Source organism: Octopus sinensis, linkage group LG15 (genome assembly GCF_006345805.1).
Source record: "Octopus sinensis linkage group LG15, ASM634580v1, whole genome shotgun sequence".
In the NCBI taxonomy this organism is placed as follows: Eukaryota; Metazoa; Mollusca; class Cephalopoda; order Octopoda; family Octopodidae; genus Octopus; species Octopus sinensis.
Genome location: NC_043011.1, coordinates 53,981,101 through 54,001,100, shown reverse-complemented (window position 1 = coordinate 54,001,100; position 20,000 = coordinate 53,981,101). Strand labels below are relative to the sequence as shown.

The following is a 20,000-nucleotide window of genomic DNA, read 5'->3' as shown; positions in this document are numbered from 1 at the left end:
GGCTTAACTCGGCGGGTCGCCTTGAAGGACCTGGAAATATACCGACACAATGGTAAACGCAGCAAAGCGCAACAACGGCACATTCTCCAACGCTTGGCCTGGCCTGACCTATGACATCCAGTAAGTGTTGGAAGAGTCGTGAGTACGATATAAGTTTACATCCGTGGAAACTGACTTCAAAAAAAGGTCTGCTCTGATTGAGCAGATCTTTGATTAAAAGCATTCCTGTCAAGACCATTCAGTAATTTTTCTCTAGACACGGTGCACCTAGAATCACTATACTAAATGTATTCTCTTCTGTTTGGGATTCAACTGAGGTTGGACTACTATTTCTAGCATATCGACCAACTATATAGAACTTCCACGTCGGCAGACCGACATGAATGGATCACAAACAAAGGATGACACGATGAGGCCAGTAGGGTCACGTGACATGTTTACATAGCAACGTAAAAAAAGAATTCCGTTGTGCACGAAACGGGAGTTTTTTCAAACCAACAAAGCAAGGTCTGCGTAGTCGCTAGATTTGTTAGAAACAGTAACCGAATATACCTCAGATCATCCTACCATCATTAAAAAAGGCGAACAAAATGAAAAAAAAAAGATAGGCGCAGGAGTGGCTGTGTGGTAAGTAGCTTGCTTACCAACCACATGGCTCCGGGTTCAGTCCCACTGCGTAGCACCTTGGGCAAGTGTCTTCTACTATAGCCTCGGGCCGACCAAAGCCTTGTGAGTGGATTTGGCAGACGGAAACTGAAAGAAGCCCGTCGTATATATGTATATGTATATATATATATATGTGTGTGTGTGTGTGTGTGTGTGTGTGTGTCTGTTTGTCTCCCCAACATTGCTTGACAACTGATGCTGGTGTATTTATGTCCCCGTTACTTAGCGGTTCGGTAAAAGATACCGATAGAATAAGTACTGGGCTTACAAAAGAATAAGTCCCGATTAAAGGCGGTGCTCCAGCATGGCCGCAGTCAAATGACTGAGACAAGTAAAAGAGTAAAAGAGTATGAGATGATCAGAGCTGAAAAATCTTTTACTGTAAGTCTTCTAGATCAGGGACGACACAGAGTTTATACAACGACGACGATAGAATTGCATCAACCCCAAATGATGCTAAAACATCGAAAGGAATTGGCTGCCAGCCGAAAATTCTTTAAACGACATTCAGCCATAAATAAGTGTTACTAAGGACTGCCACAAATTAGTAAATGTCGTAAATGGTTCTGGATAATTATCGATATTAATTTTAAAACTATTTATAATTCTTAAATACCAACAGCCATTCGAAATAATAATTTAAGGTAACTTTTCGTAAATAGATATTGTGTTTCATTTCCTTTTGAAAGATCACCTGAATCTTCCAAGGTGTCTCTACGTGGTCAATGAATTTACTGAAAATAGCAGCTACACATATAACTTTGAAATCACACGTTACTGTTTAAAAACAACGGAATCAATGACACATTGGATAACGTAATTTTAGATACACAGGCTGAAAAGGAAAGCGGGATGGTCATGCTTGGACTGCCTTTGATTATAGGCGTATTTATCAGTGCTAAATAAGCAACAATAACATATAACAACAATAACAATAACATCGAACACTTCAAAATAGTTAGTCGTGTTAACAACATTAATGGCAAAGCTATGTAAAGCCCCGAGTTACCATCGTAGCCCCAAACACGGCAAACATCGGACAAAATAAGGAATAATGGGGGTTTTTAATGCACAAAACAAGGAATAATAAAAGCAGGTGTTTCTATGCTTGGTTTTAGAGCCTACCTACACAAGAGTGCCTACCCGCGACCGTGTTCCCTCACAACTTTCAAAAGAAAATTTGATTTTTTTTTTTTTAATGAAATATTCTATATATACCTTTCAGATGCCATAGATTATGATTATATCGAAATATCTCCGTATTTTTTTTTACATATTTCGCAAAAATAAATTTCTGAAAAAAGTGAAAAATTGAAGAATCTGGAGGGTTGGTGGGGGGAATTAAAATTTTAAAATGCTGTTTTTTTTGTTGGGTTTTGCAGAATCAGAATCTCCGTACTCGAGAATGGGGGGTTCTGTATATTAAAAAAAAAAAACCCTAAAGGGGGGTGCAGTCCACATTCTTTACGTCCGCCCATATATACACTCAGAATTTTGAATAAAATTGAAATGCGTGTCAGTACGTTTGTGGTTCGTACCCACCAATTCTTTATTACTTTCACATTGAATTTCGAAATAATCGTAATCTACACCTATCTATCTAAAAGGTATTTGTAGAAAATTTCATTTAAAAATATTCATTTCTCTGAAAGCTATGAGGAAATAAATCGGGGATAGTCGCACTTGCGAAGTTATGCTGAGTTTCACAGAGATTCAAAGCAGTAAATTTAGTAGAGTTGGTTCTACTAAAGAGGTGATCGTTGTCTTTCGTGATTTTGGGGGTCCATAAACACAGGTGAATTTCAAGAGAAGTAGTTTAGTCAACCGACCAGCTGAATGCTGGACTCATGAGTCCAATCACAAGTCGATTCAGTTTGCTTTTTGTACTATCGATCATTCGGGAAAATAAATAGGAGATTGATATAATCAATCGATTAATATGTCCCTGTGTGTTGTTCTTTAAAAGAAGCTAATTCCTAGAATGAGAGAAGCTGGAAACGGATCTCAGCATGAATTGATTAAAAACTAACAACAATCTTATGTTGACTTCGACTATATTTTGTTTATACTAACTAAACATTCGACCCTCAAACAGAATTAATTCCAGAGGCAAAAGTAATTAAAATATTTTATTAGCTTTATAGATGCAAGAGGATAATTTCGACAGCATTCATATATCGAATTCTCTTCAACGGACACTTCAACACACAAGTGTGTGTTTCTGTGTGTGTGTGCAGATGAAGAAACAAACGTGTAGATAAGATAATCACACACATATGCAATTGAATAAAAATTAATAGATACATTGGCTAATATAGTTCAAGATAACATCATTGTTTGAATGTATATTTCATAAGAACCCAAAGAAATTTTTGGTAAACAATGAGGGTAGGTTTACCTAGTCGACAGGTCCACCTCGAGACCAGTGAATATAAAAAACATTGCCACTTCCATATTCTTAGCAGCCAAAAGAATAACGTGTGTGTGAATATATATATATATATATATAATATATATATATATATATATATAATATATATATATATATTAATAAATGAAATAAAACATATGCATATATATAAACATATATGTACGTACCTACCTCTACATGAACATATACACGCATATATGAGTACAGGACACCAAAGGGACGTCGAACACAATGAGAAACGAAAACATAGACACAAACCAAAGGAACTGGACATTTTTTTAAAAACAACAAAAAAATAGAGTACACACACACACATTATTCTTTTGGTTTATGATCAGGATATGGAAGTGGTAATGTATATATGTGTGTGTGTGATGGATTCACTCGTCTATTTCGACGTATGAGGAACCGACACAACCTACAGTTTCCTTGTCAATCATAAAGCATATTTAGGGTGAGTTAGCAGACTAGTCACCAATTTTTACTGAGGAAACCCAACTGCTTGCTCTAGGTGATAACCCCACTAAAATAAACATCAGAACGGGCTTCTTTTGCAAATCGTTGGCGGGACTCTAATGCCACATTAGATGTTACGAGTATGAGGATTATGGGTCAGTGCAGGCGGTATGTTTGCAGCCGCTTTTCTCTTTTGCCCTGCCCTGTCCTGAACTCCTGTATAAGTTTATGTATATATGTATGTATACTTAAAGCGTCTTGCTCAAGATCGCTCAGTTTGGCATAGCGGTGTGTCCTCTGATGTGACCAGAGATCCTAACGAATGATAGGGTGGTGGGCTGCACGGAAAGCAAGTCCTATCGGGTCCTGGCTCTGCTACTACGTGACCCCACTATAATTGCGGATTTCATGCGAAAATAGGTCTAATGATCGACTTCAGGACCGACAAAGTGTAAAGTTGATAACCTGGTCATCACAGAGACGACATGAAGGAAGAACTCTTAAGAGAGACAGATAGATAGATAGATATACACGGCTGTGAAGTCTGACCACGAATGTAAGTAATGGAAATATTAAGGGTTTAGAACAGTGGTTTTCAACCAGGGTTCCGCAAGAAGTTACAAAACTGCTAAAATCGGCAGTAATTTTTAATTCTCCTGTGCAGATATGTGTGCATAAGACTATTAAATTATTGCACAGGGGTTCCTCGAGCCAGTGGAATGTTTCCTTGGGGTTCCGCTCCAGCAAAAAAGTTTGAAAAGCACTGGTTTAGAATGTCGGGTTGATGATGTTATTAGCATACGTAAAGCGGGGGGGGGGAGTGGAATAAGTAAATTATTTGTTTGTTGTTTGAACGAACACACAAAACGAGAAAAAAACTTGGTGGAACAGCAGAGAATTACGAGAGACGAACGAAATAAAAGAAATAATGTACATCAAAGAATGCAATTGTGTGTATCGTATGTATGTAATAATGTGTGTGTGTGTGTGTGTATGTAACTTTTGGCAGGATTTGAGATAACGAAAGTAGAAGGTTCTCGATCGACACATTTTTTTTCTTTTTATTAAAGTTCTACGTAATTACGAAAATATTAAATATTTAAAACAATTTTCTTGTTTCTTTTCATTTTCAAAGTGATCTTGCAAGTTTTTTCGTGACTATAAAAACAATTTTTATCTCATTTCGTATTCAAATTTTTCATTTATGATTTAAATAAACGTTACTTACCTGACCGAAGAGAAATCCTGGTATATTTCCTTGTGGCTAGAAAACCTGTCAGGACACGACAGTTTGCCATAAAACGTCGCAGCGCTGTCTGTTGTCATAGCAACTAGAATAGGTCCGCACTGAATATAATAACACTTCACACGTTGTTTTTATTTGTTTTAAAGCAAAGGAAATCAGGATGGAAAAAAAACGACGAAGTCTTTCTTTATTTCTTTTGCTTGTTTCCATCATTAGACTGCGGCCATGCTGGAGCACCGCCTTGGAGAGTTTTAGTCGAACGAATCTACCCCAGTACATATCTTTTTTAAGTCTGTTGCTGAACCACCAAGTTAGGAAGACATAAATAAACCAGCACCGGTTGTCAAGATGTAGTGGATCTCACACACACACACATATATATATATATATATATAAATATAAAAATTCAGGGTGAGTACTTGATAATTGTAAGCACCTGTATATACCATCCTGAAAATTGTATATCATAGGAAAGTTAAAATTAAAGTGACAGTTAAAAAGTACAGATGAAGTAAATTATAAAAATAATATAATGTATATAACAGGCAATATATATATATATATATATATATATATATACACACACATATATATATATACATATACAGACATATACTAAATGTTCTACTATATTAGATTGTAAATCGAAAGATGTGTCCTTCAATGTCACTATATATATATACATGCTTATACATGAAATATTAGAAAAAAACACATTCTATCGATTCAAAATGAACAATCAAATTACACCATCTTGAAAATTGCATATAGGAAGGTTAGAATTAGAATGACAATTAGCAAGTAAAGATCAAGTAAATTACAAAAATAATATCATGTATATAACAGGCAATATATACACACACACACACACACACATTATATATATATATATATATATATATATATATATATATACACACATTAAATGTTCTACTATATCGAAAGATTTGTCCTTCAATGTATGATGAGTAAAGTTTCAGCCATTTAATTTGGGGGAGAACTTAGCTATGAAATATTTTTCCATATTCCTCCTGAAACAGGTGTCGTTCTTCGGACATTTGTAGAAGGGAAAGATCTTAAATTTTCCTTCTCCACACGTAGCTAGGTGTGTACTTAATGGTATTTTGCGTAGTTCTTCCTGCCAAATATGTTGTCGGTGAATCCTGGCTCGCTGGCACAAAGAATTACCAGTTTCACCAACGTAATTCTCCTTGCACGTGGGGCAGGTTATGCAGTATATAACGTTCTGCGTCTTGCAGTTCATATCTGCATTTATTTTGAATATGTCACCACTTTTAAATCTTATCTCTCTGTTTCCCTCTATGTATTTGTAGGTGGGGTTGCTGCAGATCCCACATCTACCATCTCCGCACTCTTTTGCAAAGAATTCCGTTTTAGTTTCTGAAGAGAATTTCGCTCTTGTTAGGTGTTTCTTTAGGTTTTTGTCCTGTCATCTACTGTTTTTTATGCTATATTTGTTTAATATGTTTTTCATTTTGGGGCTTTGTAAGGCTATTGGTAGGTTTGAATGTATGGTTTGAAAGATGTTGGTAAATCCAGGGTTGTGCGTGTTTATAAAAGGGATAGTGTTTTCTTTGTTTTTTGTTTTGGGTGTCCTGAGTTGTGTGATGTCTAGTTTTAATGCTCTTGTGATTCCATTTCTATTAGTTTAAGGGGGTATTTTTGCTCTAGGAGGAAGTTTTTGAGTTCATCTAGTCTTATTAGTCGTATTTGTGAATCAGTTACTATGCTACATATTCGTCTTGCCATACTATATGGGATGTTTCTTTTTGTGTGGGATGGGTGGCAGGAGTGGAAATTTAAGTATTGGTGTGTGTCAGTTTTTTTGTAGTGGATGTCTGCAGTGACAATGGAGTTGTGTATTTTGATGTTGATGTCTAGGAAGGGAAGTTCATTGTGGCTAATATCTATTGTGAAGTTGATAGATGGGTGCAGCGTATTGAGGATGTTGTGGAATATTCGTAGGTCTTCTTCTGATCTGTTCCAAAAGATGAAGCAGTCATCGAGGTAGCGTTTCCACTTTTTCTTGATGTCTTCTTTGAAGTCGTGTTCGAAGACTTTCCCTATTTCATCATATAGTTTGTTCTCCAGGAAGCCCATCACCAGGTTGGCATATGAAGGTGCAAATTTTGTACCCATATCTGTCGGTATGTCTTGTTGAATGAGAAAGTATTTTCTTCGAGTATTAGTTGAGTGGATTGGGTGATAAAGTTTGTCTTGAAGCGTTCATCTATAAGTTCTCTGTATTTTTCTATTGGTTGTTTTATAGCTTCTAGACCTAGGGTGTGTGGTATGTTTGTGTATAGATTTGTGACATCAAAGCTTGCAAAGTATGGTGTTTTTCGGGACTGTATTTGGAATGTGTGTGAGGAGTCTATGTCATCCCTTATGTAGCTTGGTATCTGTGGGGGGCATAAAGGTTTGAGAGTATATCTATGAAGTGGCTTAGTTTTTGTGTTGGTGCCTGGGGTCCTGCCACCATTGGTCTCATTGTGAGGTCTGCAGGCCTTTGTATTCTATATAGTGGTTCCTCTGTTCCTTTATGGCTCTCTGTATTTCAGAGCTTTTATGAATTTTAGGTAATCCATAAAAATTGCTTTCTTTGGTTCGTGAGTTGCATAGATAGTCTTTCTCCTTATCTGTAAAGGAGTCCTGGTATTCATTGACTAAAGTTCTAATTTTTTTTATTTTTGCTTTCTTCCGGTGGTGTTGGTTCCTCTTTATAGTATGTCTGGTTGTTCAGTAACTCCAGTATCTTTTCTTTGTTGTAATCTGTATCCATATTACTATTGTTCCACCTTTGTCAGCTTGTTTTAAATGATTGACTTGTCTTTTTAGTTTTTGTAAGGCTTGTTTTTCTCCTCTGCGGAGATTCTGTTTGCATTTGTGTGTGTGGAGAGGGAATTTGGATATTGTCTCTATGTATGCGTCAAGGTGTTGTCACTTCCCTTGTAAAGGGGTGAAATGGGATTTTTTTCTTATGATTGAGTTATCTTCTGTTTCTTTGTTTTCAAAGAATTCCATAAGGCGGATGATGCTGAAGTTGTCTATATCAGTTTTTAGTTCTATGAGGTTTGGAGTGGTGTAGGTGTAATTTGAGGCCTTTTAGTAGTAGTAGTTCATTTCATTTTCATCAAGTTCTCTTTTAGATAAGTTTATTATTTGGGGTCTATGTGTTTTGTGAGTTCATCCGGAATTTTGGTGTATTGGGTCTGGAGTATGGTTGAAGTATCCTCTCCCAAAAACTGGGTTGTTGTTGCGTCTCCAAATTCCATTTTCAGGTCTTAGGTTTTCTTGTAGTAGTAGGGGTGGTCTGTGTGGTCTGTAGTGTTTGTGAGTTCATCCGGAATTTTTGGTGTATTGGGTCTGGAGTATGGTTGAAGTATCCTCTCCCAAAAAACTGGGTTGTGTTGTTGCGTCTCCAAATTCCATTTTCAGTTCTTAGGTTTTCTTGTAGTAGTAGGGGTGGTCTGTGTGGTCTGTATGTGTTTTGTGAGTTCATCCGGAATTTTTGGTGTATTGGGTCTGGAGTATGGTTGAAGTATCCTCTCCCAAAAAACTGGGTTGTGTTGTTGCGTCTCCAAATTCCATTTTCAGTTCTTAGGTTTTCTTGTAGTAGTAGGGGTGGTCTGTGTGGTCTGTATGTGTTTTGTGAGTTCATCCGGAATTTTTGGTGTATTGGGTCTGGAGTATGGTTGAAGTATCCTCTCCCAAAAAACTGGGTTGTGTTGTTGCGTCTCCAATTCCATTTTCATTCTTAGGTTTTCTTGTAGTAGTAGGGGTGGTCTGTGTTGGTCTGTATGTGATTTTTGTGAGTTCATCCGGAATTTTTGGTGTATTGGGTCTGGAGTATGGTTGAAGTATCCTCTCCCAAAAAACTGGGTTGTGTTGTTGCGTCTCCAAATTCCATTTTCAGTTCTTAGGTTTTCTTGTAGTAGTAGGGGTGGTCTGTGTGGTCTGTATATGTTTTGTGAGTTCATCCGAATTTTTGGTGTATTGGGTCTGGAGTATGGTTGAAGTATCCTCTCCAAAAAACTGGGTTGTGTTGTTGCGTCTCCAAATCCATTTTCAGTTCTTAGGTTTTCTTGTAGTATAGGGGTGGTCTGTGTGGTCTGTATGTGTTTTGTGAGTTCATCCGGAATTTTTGGTGTATTGGGTCTGGAGTATGGTTGAAGTATATCCTTCCAAAAAAACTGGGTTGTGTTGTTGCGTCTCCAAATTCCATTTTCAGTTCTTAGGTTTTCTTGTAGTAGTAGGGGTGGTCTGGTGGTCTGTATATGTTTTGTGAGTTCATCCGGAATTTTTGGTGTATTGGGTCTGGAGTATGGTTGAATATCCTCTCCAAAAAACTGGGTTGTGTGTTGCGTCTCCAAATTCCATTTTCAGTTCTTAGGTTTTCTTGTAGTAGTAGGGGTGGTCTGTGTGGTCTGTATGTGTTTTGTGAGTTCATCCGGAATTTTTGGTGTATTGGGTCTGGAGTATGGTTGAAGTATCCTCTCCCAAAAAACTGGGTTGTGTTGTTGCGTCTCCAAATTCCATTTTCAGTTCTTAGGTTTTCTTGTAGTAGTAGGGGTGGTCTGTGTGGTCTGTATATGTTTTGTGAGTTCATCCGGAATTTTTGGTGTATTGGGTCTGGAGTATGGTTGAAGTATCCTCTCCCAAAAAAATGGGTTGTGTGTTTACGTCTCCAAATTCCATTTTCAGTTCTTAGGTTTTCTTGTAGTTGGGGTGGTCTGTGTGGTCTGTATGTGTTGTTTTGTCTTTGGTAGTTGTTTTCTTCCCATCTTCTGTGTTGGTTGAGCCATATTTATTACTGGGGTTCAGGTTTCTTTGTGGGTAGGTGGATGGTTCATGTATTGTGCTTGTATTGTATTGATAGTGGGAGTTGTTTTTTATCCGTCTTGTAAATTTGTGGGGTTGCATGGGGTTGGTGTTGTGTGGTGTTTCGATTTCCTCGATGTTTGTTGTAGGTTATGTGTGATTTCTATCCACTTGTTTATTGTTCCATGTGTGTGTCCCTTTAGGGTGTCCAGTGTTATGTGTTGTGGTTGTTCATATTCTATTTCTTCTCTCCAAGTGTTATAGGTTGTTGGTTGTATGTATTGTGCTCGTCTTGCTGGTGGTGTGTTTGTTTTTGTGGGGTTTTGGGTTGATGGTTGTCTTTCATATTTTGTGTATCTGTTAATGGGGGGTTCGGCAGTGTAAGGAGCGGGATTTTGGTTTGTGTTTGGTAGGGCTTATTTTGATGTCTGGGAGTCCAATATGTTTGTGGTGTTGGTTTGTTGTATCTATTCATTTGTTTTGGTAGTTTCTTTGTCTTCATAATTGATTCTTCCCCATAGTTCTTTTCGTAGTTTAAAAACCATTCATGTTGTTTGGTCCACATAATTCTGGATCTTTCCTCCTCTCGTTTGGTATCCTCTTTCCATAATTGTTGTAGTTTTTCTTTGTTTTGCTTATTGTTCTTTTCTGTTATCTCGGCCATTATGACGGTATCGATTGTTTTAATCTTATCTTCCTGGTGTGCGCTTCGTGTTTGTAGAAGGGAAATTTCCGTTTCTAGTCGGCAGAGGGCTAGGGTTGCACGTATTGTTGTTTCTTCTAGTGTTTCACCCCTTATTTCTTTGATAAGAAATTTTCTAGGGAGTATTGGGTTCTTCAAGTCCCGCCAGTTTTGATATATGTTGGCTCTGTTCTTACAGCGTATGCTTTTCCAATAAGCATATTTGCGTTGGTTTAGAAGTTTGTTCCAGTCTTGGGGTTTTAAAGGTTCTTCTTGGTTTGTGTCAGTTTTTGTTTCTTCGTCATTTGTTGTCCTTTGTGATTGGGGTGGTCCCGCCAGAAGATTTGTGTTGTCAGTTGTGTTTGCTTGATTATTTTTAGAGAGAATATTTTGGATTGTAATTATTGTTGAAGCAATGTTTGCAAAGAGCGTATCAATTTTTGAGAGAAGTGAATTTAACATACTACAGGTTTCTGTGAGTAGATCTTCCATGCTTCTGGTATTTCCCTGTTGAAGATGTGCTTCTGTCTTGTTTATTTCGGCATCGTATATTTGGCAGATTTGTGTTAGGTCTTCTGCGTGTTTGGTATAAGCCTGTTTGGGGTCTGATTCTGTTCCATTCTTTTCGATGTTTTCTGTATTTTTGGTATTTTCTGTTTGTGGATCTGATATATATATGAGAAGAAAGAAAATAGAGAAATCAAAATACAGACATCAGTTTATTCAAATCAATATAATAAAATTCCTGTCCTACAGCCATTTCCTTATCCAATTAGTTCAATTACAGAAATTAAATCAAATTTATATATATATATATATATAATATATATATATATATATTATATATATATATATATATATATATATATATATATATATTATATATATATATATATATATATATATATATATATATATTAATATATATATATATAATATAATATATATATATATATAATATATATATTTACGACGTACGTGCTTCTTTCAGTTTTTCTGGGGGTTTTTTACCAAATGCACTCACAAGGCGGGACCCAATAAGAGCATTGTCAGTGGGGGCCTCTACTCTACAGAAGCTGAAGATTGATGTTTTATGTTTCGTGTACTACGCTAGTCTTAACCAAAAAGCCCACAGCAACAGTAGAAGGTGCCGTGCCGTGCCGTGGGAGTGAACCTGGAGCAATCTGGTTGGGAAGCAAACCTTTTACCACGCGGCCACACCTGCGCTCGTGTCTAGGCCTTTGGACAAGTGACCTTGATGCGGCTTAAAAGGACGTGTATAGGTCAATGTGCGAAAGAACCACAATAGAGAGCCTATGTTTTAACATAGGTTTGTTACGATAAAGGAATCTGGTGGGGTGGCAGAGGTATATCTATAAATTTTGCATTTTTTAAAGAACTATTACTTTAAATCTTAAGAAGGCGGTGCCCCAGCATGGCCACAGCTCATGAGCTGAAACTAAAATCAATCAATCAATCAAAAGGCCTTGCAGATTTTTATAATCCCAGGTATCATGATCATTTGTAGTATATGAATTAAGAATTTTGGTTCTCTCTCCAAAATCTTAAGTTTAGCTATACGTAGGCGCAGGAGTGGCTGTGTGGTAAGTAGCTTGCTAACCAGCCACATGGTTCTGGGTTCAGTCCCACTGTGTGGCATCTTGGGCAAGTGTCTTCTGCTATAGCCTCGGGCCGACCAATGCCTTGTGAGTGGATTTGGTAGGCGGAAACTGAAAGAAGCCTGTTGTATATATGTATATATATATATGTATGTGTGTGCGTTTGTGTGTCTGTGTTTGTCCCCCTAGCATTGCTTGACAACCGATGCTGGTATGTTTACGTCTCTGTCACTTAGCGGTTCGGCAAAAGAGACCGATAGAATAAGTACTGAGCTTACAAAAAATAAGTCCCGGGGTCGATTTGCTCGACTAAAGGCGGTGCTCCAGCATGGCCGCAGTCAAATGACTGAAACAAGTAAAAGAGTAAAGAGTAAGAGTACGGGCATATGTATGTATGTATGTATGTATTAAGGCACACAGGGGGCATCAGTGGCCTTCCTATAGCTACCGTCAAGAATATCTGTGTATTCAGAAGCTGCACCGTCCAAAATGTAGGTAGTCCCTCGTAGGGTTCACCTGATCTTTGTAATGGATTAGTAACTGTGAGGGGACTGAAGTATTTTTAGGGTCTTGAAGAGAAAAGTCAAATTTTGTAAGAAAACCTTCGTTAAGTTGGCGGAGCGTGTTTAGAAAAGGCGATGCTGGGGCTTATGTGTATAGCGACTTTCAAGGATTTAATTCCGTGTCGTTGATATTTAAAGTATGGTGTAACCAGGGCCGGTGCTAGGAAGAGCGGGACCCAATAAGAGCATTGTCAGTGGGGGCCTCTACTCTACAAAAGCTGAAGATTGATGTTTTATGCTTCGTGTACTACGCTAGTCCTAACCAAAAAGCGTTGCGGACTTGGGGCACCATCATTAGTCACAATGATATACTAAAAATTCATCATAGCACCTATTCTCGAACGTGTGCGCAGAGCCCTCTCTTGGCATGGGCCCAATTTGAATAAATCTGCCTAATTGGCTTAAAACCGGTCCTGCGTGCGTAATAATGTTTCCATGATGTTTATTTCCATGTCAGCTTTGATCGAGTAAACCTACGATTAAAGATACTCCAGCTGTAATCATCATATAGTTTTAATCTTTTTCTTTCTGGTAAAGTGTATCTAGAACTATATTATTTAATCTGTCCATTTCTTTATAAAGACATTATGGAGTATTTAGCAGGAAATTAGCTATCATTCCTACTAAGTCGGTCTACATTTAACGGCCCTACCGTTGGTGGGCATGAATTAGTCTAAACTTCTTTTTTTTTTAATGTTTTCAGTTATTGTGGTGGCGGATTTGTTAAAACGTCGGTAAATAGCTTTGCGGGGTTTGCTCCAAATCTTAACGATCTGAATTCTTGTCTAGCTGAGGTCAACTTTGCCTTACATCCCTATAGGGTTGATAAAATGAAATACTAATTAAGGACTGCAGCCGATTCAATCCTACTCCTACCAAATTTCTGACCTGCTGCCTATGTTCTTTAATCTCTTACTTGTTTCAGTCGTGAGACTGAGGCCATTCTGGGGCACCGCTTTCAAGAATTTTTTAGATGAACGGACCAACCCCTGTACTTCTTTCTTTATTTTTTTTCTACCTGGTACTTATTCTGTCGATTTCTTTTGCCGAACCGCTACCTTACACACAAACACCAGTTGTTAAGCGGTGGTCGGAGACAGACACACAAGTAGATGTATGTATGTATGTATGTATGTATGAATGAATGCATGCATGCATGTATGTATGTATGTATGCATGCATGCATGCATACATACATACATGTGTGTGTGAATGTACGGGCTTCTTTCAGTTTCCATCTATCAAATCCACTCACGAAACTTTGGTCGGCCCAAGGCTATTGTAGAAGACACTTGCCCAAAATGCCACGCAGTGGGACTGAACTCGGAACCACATAATTGGGGAAACAAACTTACTACACATATTAAAAATATTGTTTAAGAAATTTATATCATGCAGTGATTATATTAGTCTGTGAGTTTATAATTTCGAAAAAGTTTCTTACGTAGTTTAGCATAGATTTAAAATGGTTTTGTAGACAAGAATGGTTTTGTAGACAAGAAATTGAGTGAAAGACGATGTAAAGGTGGATAAATATAGCAATGGAATTACCTCCCTTCGTATATAATTTGTCCCAACACCTTTAATCGCAAATTAGAGTCAGGTCAAAGTTACAAGTTTTTATTTACGGTGAGCTGGCAGAAACGTTAGCACGCCGGGCGAAATGCGTTGCCGTATTTTGTCTGTCGTTACGTTCCGAGTTCAAATTCCGCCGAGGTCGACTTTGCCTTTCATCCTTTCGGGGTCGATAAATTAAGTACCAGTTACGCACTGGGGTTGATGTAATCGACTTAATTCCTTTGTCTGTCCTTGTTTGTCCCCTCTGTGTATAGCCCCTTGTGGGTAGTAAAGAAATATATATATATTAACCGAAATGGTTAATATTTGTTAGCCGCTCTCCATCCATCTATTTAAAACTGTATACAGCTATGGTACGACCACACTTGGAATTCGCATCATCAGTTTGGAACCCCTATCTTGCTCAGAACATTGACCTCCTGGAATCTGTTCAGAGACGTGCAACCAAACGCATACCCTCCATCAGACACCTACCATATTCTGAGCGCCTTGTTTCCCTGGGCATGGATTCACTGAAGCTCCGGCGTCTGGCGACGGACTTGGTAAACACCCACAAAGTTGTCAACCACCTCACCAATAACAACACTGAACACCTTTTTGATCTCCATGTGTCTAACACACGTGGACATGCCTACAAAGTCAGAAAACAACACAGCTCCGATGACTTTCGGAAACATTTTTTCACGCTCAGAGTTGCTGAAGCATGGAATAAACTGCCTGCGTCAGTTGTTGACTGCCATGACACTGCATCCTTTAAGGCCATCATACTTTCCGAAATCCGCCGAAACTACACCTGATTATATATACACTTTAGATGAGTTGTAGTGCACCTGAGCAACCGTTATTTTCATTTTGTAGTTATAATGGTAAAACAAAAAGAAATGCTTGTATGTATGTATGTAGGTGTGTGCATGTTTATATGTATGTTTGCATGTAAATTTCACATTATATATTAATACAACACGACCGGGATTTTAAAGCACCACTTACATACTTCACACGCACACACATACACAACAAACACACACACACACACACATACACAACAATAACACACGCACACATACACAACAAAAAAAACACACACACACAGGTACACAACAATAACACACACAACAAACACACACACATACACAACAAAAACACACACGCACAGGTAATCATTCCGTAAGTCAGGGATGACATTGAAATAAACATGGGTACCTGTGTGTGTGTGTGTTATTGTTGTGTGTGTGTGTGTGTGTGTGTTATTGTTGTGTGCGTGTGTATGTGTGTGCTGTTAACTTAGACTCAGCAAATGAATTTAAGTTAAATGCTGGGATTTCATTGGTTAAATTTTGAAGAATTAAACTACATAAAAGTTACAAAATGCAATTTTCTCAAACAATCTAGTTGAAATTAATGTTTTCTTTTGACACATTCTACCAGTATACGAAGTTTCAAATTGTTTAGAAAAGATCCTCACCGTGTGGTCTGATCAAAAGATCAAGTATCTTTAAATGTTTCGACTTTTTCAAGGCTGATATCAATTTATCTGAAACATTCGGAAGTTTCCTATATATATAATCATGTAACTCTCGTCTTTGGTCGTCAGGATTTCTTTTGGACCTTATTTCATTTTTATGTTCTAAAGTCAATAAACCATTGGATAAAGCATGATCTAAAAATGATCCGATATTGTCCATGTGTTCTACAAAATCAACTCGGTTTTCCATAAATCCTTCCTGAGAAATATGAGGTACTTGTTTACTGCTCATGTTTATATAATAGGCCAGGACGTGTTCTAAAGTTGATTATATTGTCACGCCGAACTCTATCAGCAGCCAGATGGAATGACTGCGCCTCAGTAAAGCCCGTAAACAACAGCCTGATCAGCCTGGGTTTGAATCCCAGTCGGCCAAGGCGGGAAGCACTTTTTGGAGGGACACAGCTGAGATCCTTAGCTGTGTTTCCAATGAATGCCTGCAAATCTACCACATCTTCCGGCACTCAAGATGTTATTATTTGTTGTTAACTGTCTTCGCTTTCCCCATTGTATGTGTGTATACAAGATGCAATTATATGTGTAATCAAGAGATGTAAGGAGTCAATGGTTGGTGTGTTTATAATGCACGCACTTGTTAGGGAGATAAATAAATAATATCTTATTTTTCGTTGTTAACTGTTCCCACTTCTCTCGTATGTGTGGGTATAAAACGATAAAGGTCATCACATTGTCTGCCCAGTTTTGTTCTGTCTGCAAGGAAGGAAGAGAGGGAGGGAGGGAGGGAGGAAGGAAACGATAACAGTCATTACATTGTCTGCCCAGTTTTGTTCTGTCAGAGAGAATCTGCCAAAACGAATTTAATTTAATGACCTAAAATGTTAATGCTTTCATCAGAATCATTTCTGAAAGTAACATTAACTTTTTAGGTCAACCTATCAATAACAAACCTATAATGACTACTAAAAGCAACCGTTAGTCAAATTTACTACAATAAAGAAAAAAACATGTAATGACTGTTATTTACACCTGGTCTTGTATACCACTCTGTGTAAAAACCAGTATAACTGGAGCACTACCATGAATTTACAATATAGAAAGGGGATGAACTATAACCTTGGACCCTGCCACAAGAATATGTGGAGTTCTTTACTAATCTCAAAAATACTGTTAGCCTGGTGTACTAACAGAGAACTTATAAAGTATTTTGTCTGGATTGATAATCCCTCACTAATAGCTCTATTATATATATATATATACATATAATACACCTGCTTGTTGTTCATACACCTGTCTTCATCTTTAGTTTTTCTGTAAATTTCAACTATATATATATACAAAATAAGAAAATGGAGAAATACATCTAAATCAAATATCAATTACCAGATAATACCCAATCACATACTTTATTAAACCACCGTTGATATTTGATTTAGATGTATTTCTCCATTTTCTTATTTTGCATTATGAATTTGTGGTAAAACATTTTACCTTTGCCCATATAATACAGTAAATGAATTAATTGCATCGCAATTCTTAACATTTATGTATTAACTTTGTTGGGTACTTCACTAGCAGTATATTGGATATATGTTATCCCATGGAGGGTTGCATTTACAACCCCTATCTCAATTTGTAAATATATATATATGTATGTATGTATGCGTGTGTGTGTATATATATATATATATATGTCGATAGATTGACTATGAAGTAATTGATACTGTTTAGTAAAGGTGGCGAGCTGGCAGAAACGTTAGCACACCGGGTGAAATGCTTAGCGGTATTGCGTCTGTCGTTGCGTTCTGAGTTCAAATTCCGCCGAGGTCGACTTTGCCTTTCATCCTTTCGGGGGTCGATAAATTAAGTACCAGTTACGCACTGGGGTCGATGTAATCGACTTAATCCGTTTGTCTGTCCTTGTTTTTTCCCCTCTATGTTTGGCCCCTTGTGGGCAATAAAGAAACAGATACTGTTTAGTTCAGTATTCCAATTCTGTGTTTTTCTTATTATTTTCATTCTACTGATGTCGACAGTCTTGCTTTTGATGGTGTTGTTGTTGTCGTCGCTGTTGTTCTTCGTTACTGCTGCTGTTGTTGCTGTTACTCTTTTTGGCTGTTGAGGTCAGTGAGTAGCGGAGTGATTGATAAGAGCCTTGCCCTTTCTACAATGCTACACTTGTATATGCTAACCATTTTTAGAGCTATACAGTTACCTTTCTCACCACACAGTATAAATCAGTGTGGGAGCCTCTACACAGTCCCTTGGCCTGCTACAAAAAGCAACCAAATTAACTCACTTCACAGTATCTTAGGAATAAATGATAGCATTTGATATACCGTAAATCCTCGAGTATAATCCGCATTATTTCCCCAAAATTTAAAGGTCAAAATCCCTAGTGCGTACAATATACAAGGTTAAAAATGAAAAATATTTTCTAAGCAATGTCCGAGTCCCTGTTTGCTGTCCGGCAATGTTTATTCAGACGCATTTTGTGATGTCGGGCGGGAAAATACCTTAAGCTAAGCCTGAAAGCAATGAAGTCATAAAAGAATCATCCATAACTTGCAGTAAGCAACATTTATTAAAATATAAGTATTCAGAACACAGAATAACGTGTAACAAAAACAATTTGCAAACAATATTGTATTCACGAATGGTTGGGCTGGTCAGGGGTGTATAAATATCCTATTACTCTACCTTCAGTATTCGAGTACTATTTTTCCCACCTTGTTTAGCATGTATGTGCTTACTCATCTATATATATATAGGGTCATTTCACTATGTTGAACTGTTAATCCCTACACATTTTTTTTTCTCTCAGTCTTTTCTGTCAAAGAGCATAGGCTTGAAACATCAAAGGCTTTTATATTCTCTCCAAACATCAAACTAATACACCTGCTTGTTGTTCCCTCACCTGTCTTTGTCTTTCATTTTCTGTAAATTTGAACTATATATATATATAAGGCGCAGGAGTGGCTGTGTGGTAAGTAGCTTGCTAACCAACCACATGGTTCCGGGTTCAGTCCCACTGCATGGCATCTTGGGCAAGTGTCTTCTGCTATAGCCCCGGGCCGACCAATGCCTTGTGAGTGGATTTGGTAGACGGAAACTGAAAGAAGCCTGTCGTATATATGTATATATATGTATGTGTATGTTTGTGTGTCTGTGTTTGTCCCCCTAGCATTGCTTGACAACCGATGCTGGTGTGTTTACGTAGCCATAACTTAGCGGTTCGGCAAAAGAGACCGATAGAATAAGTACTGGGCTTACAAATAATAAGTCCCGGGGTCGATTTGCTCGACTAAATGCAGTGCTCCAGCATGGCTGCAGTCGAATGACTGAAACAAGTAAAAGAGTATATATATATATATATATATATATAATATTATTAGTGAATTGAAGAAATGGAGCTGAACGAAGATTGAACAGAAATCGTTTTATTTCATTCTACACGTGTTTCGAAAGGCACAATTTACCAAAATCCGATTGAATAATGAGACCATATTGTGTCTTTCTCTTCAGGAAGAAATAGGAAATCCGTTGGAAAAAACAAAAACAGAACAGAGGCGGAGCAAAACAAATCGAACTAGGCTCCTAAGAGCCCAGGAGCCTAGTTCGATTTGTTTTGCTCCGCCTCTGTTCTGTTTTTGTTTTTTCCAACGGATTTCCTATTTCTTCCTGAAGAGAAAGACACAATATGGTCTCATTATTCAATCGGATTTTGGTAAATTGTGCCTTTCGAAACACGTGTAGAATGAAATAAAACGATTTCTGTTCAATCTTCGTTCAGCTCCATTTCTTCAATTCACTAATAATATTAAAATTCAATTATCCGCACCAACGCACGGTTGCAACACCATATGGTTGTACCTCCAACCGTGCTGTCTTCTGCTGTGATTTTTGCTACCAAGGTATCGTTTAAACTTTTGATTAATCTGCTACAAGATTATTCATCTTTCTATTTCACATATATATATATATATATATATATATATATATATATATATACTCACACACACTCACCATATATTGACATGTAAACATATCCGCACATACTCTTTTACTCTTTTACTTGTTTCAGTCATGTAATGTGGCCATGCTGGAGCACCACCTTTAGTCGAGCAAATTGACCCCAGGACTTATTCTTTGTAAGCATAGTACTTATTTTATTGGTCTCTTTTGCCGAACTGCTAAGTTACGGGGGCGTAAACACACCAGCATTGGTGGTCAAGCGAAGTTGGGGGGACAAACACAGACACACAAACATATACACACACACACACATATATATATATCATCATCATCATCATCGTTTAACGTCCGCTTTCCATGCTAGCATGGGTTGGACGGTTCAACTGGGGTCTGGGAAGCCCGAAGGCTGCAACCAGGCCAGTCAGATCTGGCAGTGTTTCTACAGCTGGATGCCCTTCC

The 20,000-nt window shown here is 37.7% G+C and overlaps 2 protein-coding genes across 2 annotated transcripts in view; both read right to left on the bottom strand.

Moving 5' to 3' along the window:
- Positions 1-4,919, bottom strand: part of LOC115219820 (cilia- and flagella-associated protein 298) — a 26,478-nt gene extending 21,559 nt beyond the window's left edge. Inside the window, exon 1 of the mRNA XM_029790101.2 lies at positions 4,782-4,919. The gene's annotated coding sequence lies outside the window, so the exon portion shown is untranslated. The remainder of the gene's footprint in view (positions 1-4,781) is intronic.
- Positions 4,920-9,879: 4,960 nt separating this feature from the next.
- The window catches only part of LOC118766197, a 15,373-nt gene continuing 5,252 nt past the window's right edge, over positions 9,880-20,000 (bottom strand). The window contains exon 2 of the mRNA XM_036509473.1: positions 9,880-10,988. Coding sequence (XP_036365366.1) covers positions 9,880-10,815 — 936 coding nt within the window. The 5' untranslated portion in view covers positions 10,816-10,988. The remainder of the gene's footprint in view (positions 10,989-20,000) is intronic.